This window comes from Peromyscus leucopus, unplaced genomic scaffold (genome assembly GCF_004664715.2).
Source record: "Peromyscus leucopus breed LL Stock unplaced genomic scaffold, UCI_PerLeu_2.1 scaffold_257, whole genome shotgun sequence".
NCBI classification, from domain to species: domain Eukaryota; kingdom Metazoa; phylum Chordata; class Mammalia; order Rodentia; family Cricetidae; genus Peromyscus; species Peromyscus leucopus.
In genome coordinates this window covers 51,381-62,114 of record NW_023505131.1, presented here as the reverse complement: position 1 = coordinate 62,114, position 10,734 = coordinate 51,381, and the positions used below count along the sequence as shown (strand labels likewise).

General features: G+C 50.4%; 1 protein-coding gene and 2 long non-coding RNA genes across 3 annotated transcripts; all 3 read left to right on the top strand.

The window, feature by feature from the left end:
- Positions 1-4,933: 4,933 nt before the first annotated feature.
- Positions 4,934-6,356, top strand: LOC119086123 (GDP-L-fucose synthase-like). Its single transcript, XM_037201896.1, has 3 exons — positions 4,934-4,969; positions 5,550-5,706; positions 6,053-6,356. The coding sequence occupies exons 2-3, from the start codon at positions 5,561-5,563 to the stop codon at positions 6,354-6,356; spliced, it is 450 nt and encodes a 149-aa protein (XP_037057791.1). The 5' UTR covers positions 4,934-4,969; positions 5,550-5,560.
- A 1,784-nt stretch (positions 6,357-8,140) lies between these two features.
- LOC114694333 lies at positions 8,141-8,666 on the top strand. The gene is made up of 3 exons (XR_005090640.1): positions 8,141-8,192; positions 8,321-8,385; positions 8,637-8,666. It is a non-coding gene; the product is annotated as an uncharacterized LOC114694333 (long non-coding RNA).
- A 169-nt stretch (positions 8,667-8,835) lies between these two features.
- Positions 8,836-9,546, top strand: LOC114694343. The gene is made up of 3 exons (XR_003734684.2): positions 8,836-8,912; positions 9,133-9,232; positions 9,504-9,546. It is a non-coding gene; the product is annotated as an uncharacterized LOC114694343 (long non-coding RNA).
- The last annotated feature ends 1,188 nt before the right edge of the window (positions 9,547-10,734 follow it).

Below are 10,734 nucleotides of genomic sequence, written 5' to 3'. Positions count from 1 at the left end.
TGCTATCTGGAACCACCTTCTCTCTGCGGCCACCACCTTTGTCTTTGCTAACCATTTTACCTCTCCCCAGCTCTTCCTATGACCGGATAAGCCTACTCTACCCTGATTCAAAACCAAAGTAGTAAAAGAAAGACCATTTGAGAGAAGTCTTCAGTTGGGCTTCAGGATGCAGCACAAGAGAGTTATCACTCAGCTGTCTTGGAAAACAAGCAAGTAGCCTGCTTATGCAAAAGGAATGTGACAAGACTGTTTGGGCCATTACAGCAGTCTTTAAGGCAAATGAAGGACCGCGCGCACGTGCACTAATTATACTACAGTCCTTTGTGCAAAACAAAAACTGTTTGCACCAATCCTGGACCTTCTGTTTGGCTACCAGGAGAAGTGTACCTGTCTGGTCAAGTTGAAAATGGCTGTTAGTGTTCATCAAGATATTGCGTGTGCGTGCATGCATGAGTGTATTGTTTGTTTGTTTGTGTGTGTGCTTATGTGTGTGCACATGTGTGACGAGGACAGCCTTGGGTGGTGCTCTGGCACTATCCACCTCTAGGTTTTTTGTTTGTTTGTTTTTGTTTTGTTTGTTTTTTTTTCGAGACAGGGTTTCTCTATGTAGTTTTGGTGCCTGTCCTGAATCTTGCTCTGTAGACCAGGCTGGCCTCGAACTCACAGAGATGCACCTGGCTCTGCCTCCTGAGTGCTGGGATCAAAGGCATGCACCACCGCCGCTGCCTGGCCCACTTCTGTTTAAAACAAACAACAAAACAATGGAGCAATGGCTTAGCTGTTAAGAGCGCCCGTGTTCAATTCCCAGCACCCACAGGGTGGTGGCTCACAACCATCCATAACTCCAGTCCCGAGGGATCCAATACCTTCTTTGCCCTCCAGGACACAAGATAGGCAGGTGATATACAGATATACATGCAGACAAAAAACCATACATATTAGATAAATGAATAAATAAATATTTATAGACAGAGTTCACCACTGGCCTGGAACTCACCAAGCCAACAAGCCCCGAGATCCCTCGATCTCTGCCTCCCTGCAGAGCTTGCTTTTTTGTTATGTGTATGGATATTTATTTTACTGGCACGTATGTCAGTGCCAAAGACGCAGAAGAGGGTCACTTTTAAAAAGCCACGGGCTCAGACTCCACTCTTTGTACCTCCAAACCAGCGCTTCACTGACTGAGCCATCTCCGCAGTCCCAAACCCAGGCTTCTCATGGCCAAAGGGTGGGTGCAAGCTATGTGAAACTTGTGGTAAGTCATCCAGTGCCTTCTGAGAGCTGGACTTGTGCTTCAGCAGCAAGTGTGGTCGTCCTTAGCTTCCTCAGTTATCTGAGATCTTTCAAGTGTTTTAACAGCCTTACAGTAGCCGGGCAGCAGTGGCGCATGCCTTTGATCCCAGAGGCAAGCGGATCTCTGTGAGTTCGAGGCCATATAGCGATACAGGGGTACACACAGAGGAAAAAGGGCATCATGGTTGCCACAAGTGTAGTTTAGAGAGGGTCTGCTTAGCTGACAGTTCTCCATTCTAGGAAGCTAGGCACTCTAGTCTAGTACTTTGTTAGTTATTCAATTTAGGACCGCCACCCACTGTCTTACCTTTGTCACAGGAAAAATTAACATTAAAAGGAATGATTAGTTGTTGTGGGATATTAGTTGAAGATTTGTTACATTTGTTTATGCCGTAGAACATTTGTTTAATGATGCAGAGATGTGTTGCATTCTTTTATGTTGCATTTGTGTAACTCTTAGCTTTATTGCTTTGCTTGTCTAAAATACCTGATTGGTCTAATAAAGAGCTGAATGGCCAGTAGCTAGGCAGGAGAAAGGATAGGTGGGGTTGGCATTCAGAGAGAATAAATGGGAAGAGGAGAAGAGTAGAAAGGAGTGAGAAAGGGAGAAGAGAAGGACTCCAGGGCCCAGCCACCCGGCTACACAGCAAGCCATGGAGTAAGAAGAAAGGTATATAGAAAGGTAAAATCCCAGAGGCAAAAGATAGATAGGATAATTTAAAAATCTGGCTAGAAATAAGCCAAGCTAAGACCAGGCATTCATAAGAAAGAATGAGTCTCCATGTGATTATTTGGGAGCTGGGTGGCAGGCTTCCCAAAAGAGTAAGAGTAGAAAAAAAAAATACCAACAATAATTAGTAGCTGGATACATGTCTTGGGTGGATCTCTGTGAGTTTGGGGACAGCCTGGTGTACATAGCTAGTTCTGGGCCAGCCAATGCTACATAGTGACATCCTGTCTCAAAAAGGGGGGGAGGTGATGATTACAGTAAAGCTTTATCATTATTAAACAATATGGTAACAGTTCTAAGCTTGTGTCAAAGACATTTTAGACAGGGACTAGATCTCTGCTCTAGAGATAACCACTCCAGAGGCTTCAGCAGGCTGAGCATAACCCCAGCTAAAACTTCTCTAAATTCCTAGAGAATTTAGGTAAGGGCTTTCCACTCTGAAGGGATCTTTTCCACACAGCAAGGTCTTTGAAAGACCTGAAGTCATTCCTTTGAAATGTAATCAGCAGAGATGGATTTCAAGTCTGTCAGTGTGGGAAGTTGCCCATGCTCCAATAAATGATGTTATACCCAAGCTCATGCAAGCAACCCTAATTATATTCAGTGAGTCATTAAAAAGACATAAAATTGGGGGGGGTTGCTTGCTCAGAAGATGGGGTTCAGAGGGAGTAGGGGGATAGAAGCTAATGAATGTGAATTAAATAAAAATACATTGTATACATGCATTAAATTGTCAAGCAATAAATAAAAGATGTTGAAACATTCCACTCCAGGGAGGCTCCTTAAGACTTGGGAAGCAAACAACACACAGGCCTCAAGACGTCCCTAAAACCAGATTCCTAAGATTCTATAAGCAGTAAGGACAGCCGCGGAGGGGAGACCTGCCCAGCTAACTGCACATCAAGCAGAGAGCTCCAGGGTCTCAGCTTTCCCGAGTATTGTAGGGTGGGCTTGTTAGTGATGTTCCTCCTGATAGTAACCCCAGCAAACTCATTGGTTCGCACAGGTGAAGGAGTGTCACAGGACAGTTACAAGTTTGACTCCTACCCACTCTTGTCCTTCCTACCAGCTTTCTGCTTCTGTTTCTCCAGCCACCTTGGAACTCCTCGAACTCTGCTGAATCCTCTGTAACCCACTGTAGACATTCTGTAGCCTGCATGTAGATGGATAGATTCACTGTGTGCTGTATAATTGTAACCTCAAAGTTAATAATCATAGTTAAGACTGGAATAAAGTAACCTGTGTTTGCTTCAGCTCCATGTCAAGGAAATCAGGACTACTTGTATATTGCTTGGTATATACTTGGTGAAATCATTATGCCTTTTGAATTTGTTATTGTCCAATTGTGGTGGCCAACAGAGGATTCCTAGTGAGACCATACTCAAGGTCAGAGGATCTGAGCTTGCTTTAACCAGCAGGGCTGCATAATAGGATGATTTGGCCAGGGGCGTGGTTACCAGGTGTTTAGAAAGGTCTACATTTGGCTGTACGGTGTGATTTGATCTTGCAAGGGTGAGTCCTTTTGCCTCTTCCCTTGGCATATTATAAAAAACCCTTTTGAATAAAGCTCTGGGCGACTGGGTATGGACCCAGGCCCCTCCCGAAGCTATCCTGTGTCTCTTTCTCCTCCTTGTCTAGGTCTATCTTTCTACCTAATATTTCCTCATTCCCCTCTCCTCCACCTAAGAACCCTTCGAAAGGTAGAAGCATGTTGGAGCTGGATTCTGGCAGACTCTCACGTCCAATAAATTCTGATATTGTGGAAAAACACAAGTGTGCCAGTTCTCTCCCTCCACAGTTTATTTGGGTTTGGAGAATTGAACTCCAGTAATCGGTTTGTTGGTGAATGCCCCTATTTGAGCCATAGCCTCAGCCTGTGTCTGTATTTTTAAAATCAACACTATAGCCCAGTTGATATAATTAGATGAATTCAATCATCTGTTGTCCTACTGACATCCTTATAACCCATATGTATAGTATATATGCATAACCTATATATAGATACAGAGATAGATGATTTTGTGTGTGTGTGTGTCTGTGTGTAGTTTTTCGAGACAGGCTTTCTCTGTGTGATATCCTCGACAACATCTTAAAGTGTGTTTCATAATGAAAATTTAAAATATCATCCAAGCGGGCCCATGCCGGAATTGTAGGGGAGTTTTGTTTTTTTTGGGCTTTGGTTTTTCTAAACAGGGTTTCTCTGTGTAGCCCTGACTGTCCTGGAACTCGCTCTGTAGACCAGGCTGGCCTTGAACTCACAGAGATCCACCTGCTCTACCTCCCAAGTACTGGGACTAAAGGCGTGCACACCCACTACGCGCCTGGTGGTAGGAGAGCTTTTATTCACTGCTTTAAAATACTGCATTTAGGTAAAAGGAATCCGAGTCTTTTGTGTATTCTTGGCTGAAACACAACTGACCACCTAGAGGCTTGGTGCCGGATGCTGACTCAGCCAGAAGGAGGCCCGTGGCCACTCAAAGACATGCAGAAGGGCCAATGGGAAGTGATTCTTCCTTTGCAGGATAAGAAATAAGAAGATTCCTGGCCAGCCCACTACTGCGTTAGGGGACCTGTGTCCGTACAACCACCAGAGGGTTTGGGTGAGCAGCTTCAGCGTTGCAGTTCCGGAGACCAAAGCGGTAGCGCCCACGCCACGCCCACAGACCTCTATGCGAAGCCCGGAATACATTTCCCAGAAGCGCCCGCGCCGCACTGGTGCACGACGAAGACTTCATTTCCCAGAGCTCCCGGGAGGGCCTCGCCCCCTCCACCTGGACCGCGAGTAACTGGAGAATTGTGCACCGGAAGCAGCTCTCGGACTGGTGGAACCCGGTGCAGGTGAGGCTCTCCGGTGGGCGCAGCGCGGCAAACTCGGGACCCCAGAGGTTGCTGGTTGGGTCGAGGCGTAAGAGTGCGTCTGGCATCGGAGGTCTCCGTGGACTTGGGGTGAGTGCCCTGCGAGGTAGGGGACCGTGGGGTGTAGGGGCCGGGCCCTTGCTCATCTGGATGATGGTGGAGCCATGAGGCTGGGCCAGAGCCATCCTGCTGGGACTGTAGCATACTTTTAGCGACCCGAGGCCTTCCAGCCGTGCACCCTGCCCTAGAAGAACTAGGCCTTCCTATGCCATAGGCTATTAGCTCATCACTAGTGGATACCGGAGCTCCAAGCAGGGTACCGCCCCTTGTCTATCTGTAAAGTTGGCGTGAAGCAGCCGCTACCTAAGATCTGTTCCTGGAACTGCCAGCCCTAACTTTTCAGTCGTAGGGACGGGATGTACCTTTCCTCTGCCTAGTAGGGTCATGGGTTGGGACCAAGCTGCTTTGGTTTGGATAGCAGCCAGCAGGAACCTGTGGCGGCCAGGGCAAAGGACTTCTTAGGGGGAACAGAGCTGGTGTGGTCTGGTAGCCCGTCGTCACTCCTCCTTGGGAGTTTGATTCTGTGCCTGTTGCCCATTGGCTCAAGAGAATGGGCGGGGAGAACAGCACGTCCGATATCCTCCTTAGCTCACAACATTTGGCCCTCCAGGTGCAGCCACCATGGGTGAGCCCCAGGGATCCATGAGGATCCTAGTGACAGGGGGCTCTGGACTGGTGGGCAGAGCCATCCAGAAGGTGGTCGCAGACGGGGCCGGCTTACCTGGAGAGGAATGGGTGTTTGTCTCCTCCAAAGATGCAGATCTGACGTGAGTTGGGGCCATATTCAGACCTAACCCCTCCTCCCGGGTCCCTCTCCAAGCTGAAGAGTGCCCTGCTGGGTCTGTTCCTGAGCCTAGCAGTAGCCTCCCTGAGTCTGGGTCCTCCCTGCCAGGTGACTGATCTGGCTCTGGTTGCTGGCTGTGCTAAGTAAACATCCTCCTCTAGTTCTGGGTGCCACACCCAATACCTGCTAAAGCCCTGAACTTGACTACTTGTCGCTTTGGTCACCCATCTCGCCTTAGACCCAGCCAATTTCTACACCCACTGCCCAAAGCTCCTAATTCCTGATTTCCTGGGGCCTCACCAGCCCCCTGACATACTGGCTTCCCTCAGGGATGCAGCACAAACCAAGGCTCTGTTCCAGAAGGTACAGCCCACCCATGTCATCCATCTTGCTGCGATGGTAGGCGGCCTTTTCCGGAATATCAAATACAACTTGGATTTCTGGGTAAGTTGGGGTGCTGGGGGACAACAAGCTTTGGGAGCCAGGAGCTTAAGCTCTTGGTACTTCCACCGGAGTCACCCCCAAGAAGTCCCCGAGGACTGGTTTTGCAGAGCCCTGGGGTCATTTGGCCAAGCGCTGACCTGCAGGATTGGGAAGCTGGAAAAAAGTCAGCACGCCACACTATGCGACTAGAGGCAGGTTCCTGCTTACCGAGCCTGCTCGGCTGCCAGAGATCTTGACCTCTCAGGCTTGGCTCATTCAGCTTCCTGAATCTACCAACCACTCGGGGTGTTTGGACTGTCTCTAGCATGCGCGCTTAGGAGGAAGGGCGAAGCATAAGAGGCTCTGCCTCTGCTGAATGTGCTCCTCAGAGTTGGCCCACCTGCCTCTGGGCAATGGCTTGGTCTGGCTGGCCCCCGATTAGAACCTGCAAAGGTTCCCACCAAGATTTTGCCTGACACCCAAAGCTCTCTTTGGCCCGCCCCAGGGTTTTCAGCAAACTGCCTGGTCACCACCTCTTCCCTGCTCTTACGCCAGTGTGCCCCCACGTCAGTTTAGGGAAGAGAGCTGGAAGAGGCAGGGTGAGGCACTGGGAAGTAGAGCTGGGCGTGACTCCTCTGGAGGTGGGAAGTGAGGAGGGCTGCTGCTTTGTGGTGGGGAACCCCAACTACAGTTTCCCTCATCTCCACCACCTGCCCCGCACGCGGCAGCACTCGGGCCTCCACCCCCAGGCAGGCAGGGCAGGACCCTTCCTGTGTCCCTAGAAAATGGCAGCTTCTAGAAGGTCAGTGCTGGGAGGCTTAGCCTTGTTCCCAGAAGCACTTCAGATAAGTAGGCACAGATAGTGCTCATATCTGAGCCAGGCTATGTTCCTGTCTCTTCTGGAGGAACAGACTGTGGGTTGTTTTTCTTTTTCTTTTTTTTTTTTTTAGTCTTTGGGGGCCTGCTGCCCAGCTCCCAATTAAATACACGGAGACTTTTCTTACTTATGAATGCCCAGCTTTTGCTGGGCTTGATTCTAGCCAGCTTTTCTAACTTAAATTATTTCCATTTCTCTTTAACTATGTTTTGCCTCTGGCTTTTTACCTTTCTTTTTTCTATATATCTTTCTTTCCTTCTTACTCTGTGGCTTGCAGGGTGGCCCCCTGGTGTCCTCCTCTCGTCCTTTTTCTCTCTCCTCCTTCTCTTTATTCTCTCTTGTTCTCCTTCTTTTATTTTCTCTGCCTGCTGCCTCCTATTCCTCTCCTGCCTAGCTATTAGCCAGCTAGCTCTTTATTAGACCAATCAGGTGTCTTAGACAGGCCCAGTAACACAGCCCTACAGAGTTAGACAAATGCCGCATAAAAAAAGAAGGCAACAACACATCTTTGCGTCGTTAAAGAACTAATTCCACAGCATAAACGAATGTGATGTCTAACCCCACCTGTGCCACCCACTGCAGAGGAGAACGTGCACATCAATGACAACGTACTGCATTCAGCCTTCGAGGTGGGCACTCGCAAGGTGGTCTCCTGCCTGTCCACCTGCATCTTCCCTGACAAGACACCTATCCTATTGATGAGACAATGGTGAGGGGCCAGGGCCCTCCTCCTGGGGTTAGGACCCGAGGGGGTGGGCGGGGCCAGGTGGCGGTTCTCAGCGCATCTCCTGCTCCTTCAGATCCAACGGCCCGCCCCACAGCAGCAATTTCGGGTACTCGTACGCCAAGCAGGATGATTGACGTGCAGAACAGGTGCTCCATCTTGGTCTTGCCCGGCCTCCCTGGAGAGGGGAGGATGGACCCTTGGGTTAGCGAGGCGTTGTCGCTGCCTCGTTTATCCAGTTTCAGAAGGACTTGGGGACACCGGGGAGCACGGTCTGGGGACGAGGTCAGGAGACGCCGTGTCCCCGCAGGGCCTACTTCCAGCAGCATGGCTGTACCTTCACTGCTGTCATCCCCACCAATGTCTTCGGGCACGCACGACAACTTCAACATCGAAGTGGTGCACGTGCTGCCTGGACTCATCCATAAGGTGCACCTGGCCAAGAGTGAGTGAAGCTGTCCAGCACACACGCCTGGCCCAGGTTACCTGCCTGAAGGGGCCCTGGGCTCAGCTGCGGGTGGGCAGGGAGCTGGCTCTGGACACAGAGCTCTGACACATCTGCCTCATCTGTAGGTAATGGTTCAGCCTTGACTGTGTGGGGTACAGGGAAACCACGGAGACAGTTCATCTACTCACTGGTATTGTATAGGGGCAAGCATGGCCGTCCCAGAAAGCTGTGGCGGGGAAGTGGTGGCGTAGGAGACAGTCTTGAACCTTGCAGGTCCCCAGGGGTGCAACTTTGGTTCAGTAGGAGGAAGTGTGGCCTGGATGAGGGACCTCCACCCAGGGTGAACCTGACTGTACCCCAACGGAGCAGAAACAGTAGTACAACCTCCACCAGGGCATTTGGTACTCACTTGTGGATTTGACCGAACTTTCTGACCTCCAGGACCTAGCCCGCTCTTCATCTGGGTTCCTTCGGGAGTACAATGAAGTGGAGCCCATCATCCTCTCAGGTGGGCACCTGCAGCTGTCCTTCCCTACAGCAGGGCAGGCCCTGTATCTACCCTGAGGAGTGGGAGCAGACATGCCCCTGGGGGTCTGGACAGGGAGGCCTGACTGACCACCGGCCTGTGGTTCCCCACAGTGGGCGGAAGATGAAGTGTCCATCAAGGAGGCAGCCGAGGCAGTAGTGGAGGCCATGGACTTCCGTGGGGAAGTCACTGTATCCTTTGACTCCAGTGATGGGCTGGTGGTGAGGTCTGGGGAGGAGGACTGTGCCTTCCCCTTGTAGGGTGGCCAACATAACTCCGTTTTGTCTCTGGTGGTGCTTGCCAGGCAGGCAGGAGGGCATCTGCTGTGTCTAGACCTGTCCCAGGAAAAGACAGGTACCTGGTAGGGCACATGGGTAGTGCTCCTGCTATGGCCTTGACCAAGGTGTCCAGTTTGATTCAACAAAGTCAGATGGGCAATACAAGAAGACAGCCAGCAATGGCAAGCTTCGGGGCTACTTGCCTGACTTCCGTTTCACACCCTTCAAACAAGGTGAGCTATCCCTCCCCAAACCCATAACCACCCCAGCCCGGGCTTGCAGGCTCCTTGCCCGGCTAGTCCTTGGCTTCAGCACAACTGTTCCTCCTGTTCCTGCTGTGGTCTCAGCCTCCATGCGGTGACCATGGGGGTTTGGTGCCCTCCAGGCCTGGTCACCAGACCCTCGTCGGAGCCGATATCCACTGGGAAGCAGGACACTGAAGTTTAGGGTGTGTGGGGGGGACGGGATGGGGTGTCACCGGCTTTCGCCTGTCTGCCTCTGCAGCTGTGAAGGAGACCTGTGCCTGGTTCACCGACACTATGAGCAGGCCGGAAGTGAAGCACAGGGCAAGCGGGTGCCCAGCTGGCAATGCCCAGTCGGTGGTCACCACCCTCAGACCTTGCCGAGAATTGAGGATAGTATCCAGCAACCTAAGCCACATGCTGGCCTCTCTGCCAGGGGCCTCCATGCAGCTGTCCAGTAGGGTCCATGTTGTCCATCCTCGGGGAAAGGCCAGACCAACATCTTGCTTGTCTGCTTCTGCCCCAACCTCAGTGCATCCATGCTGGTCCTGCTGTCCCTCGTCTAAGAAACCCAAAAATGGATTTTCATAAGCCTGGACTCAGAAGCTGTGTCAGCTTTCCCTCCCTGCAACAGAGCCTTGTCAAGTCCTGAGACCCACTGTCCCTGTGTGCTTCTTAGCTCTTAAGAGCTGCGAGGCCCAAGGCAAGAGTCCCCATGTGAAGGACCAGAGGGTGGAGATGTGGGTGTCAGGAAGCAGGCAGTGCAGGTCAGATGTGAATTGTCAGTGGGCTCAGCTATAGGACGGGGTACCTCCCCAACAATCTGAGCTGGATTTTGGCCATGCTTAGCCCTTCTTGTTTGTCTTTGCTTTTGGGGGGCCCGCCACCCAGCTTTCAAGTAAATCACACTCTACACAGGCTTATTCTTAATTACAAATGCCCAGCCTTAGCATGGCTTGTTTCTAGCCAGCTTTTCTTAACTTTAAATTAACCTGTCTATCTTTTTTTTGGCTCTGGGCTTTTCCTTTTCTATTCCTGTGTGCCTTTCTTTGTTTCTTACTCCGTGGCTTGCTGTGTAGCTGGGTGACTGGCTCCTCCTTTTCAATCTCTCTTCCCAGATTTCTCCTTCTATTTATTCTCTCTACCTTGCCAGCTCCACCTATCCCTTTCTCCTGCTTACTATTGGCTGTTCAGCTTTTTATTAGATCATCAGGTGTGTTAGACAGGCACAGTAAAACAGCTTCACAGAGTTAAATGCAGCATAAACAAAAAGTAACACACCGTAAAATAATAGTCTAGTACACCTTCTACTTGTCACACACAGGCTTCTCTGCCTCAGACTTGAGGATCTTGGTGGATCTTGATTTGGACTGATTCAGTTGGCCGTTTGGGGACACAAGGATGGACCTGCAAGGAGACTAGTGATGGATGACTCAGACTTTTTTTTTTTAAAATATACTAATTCAAGATTTAATTATTTATTATATAATGCA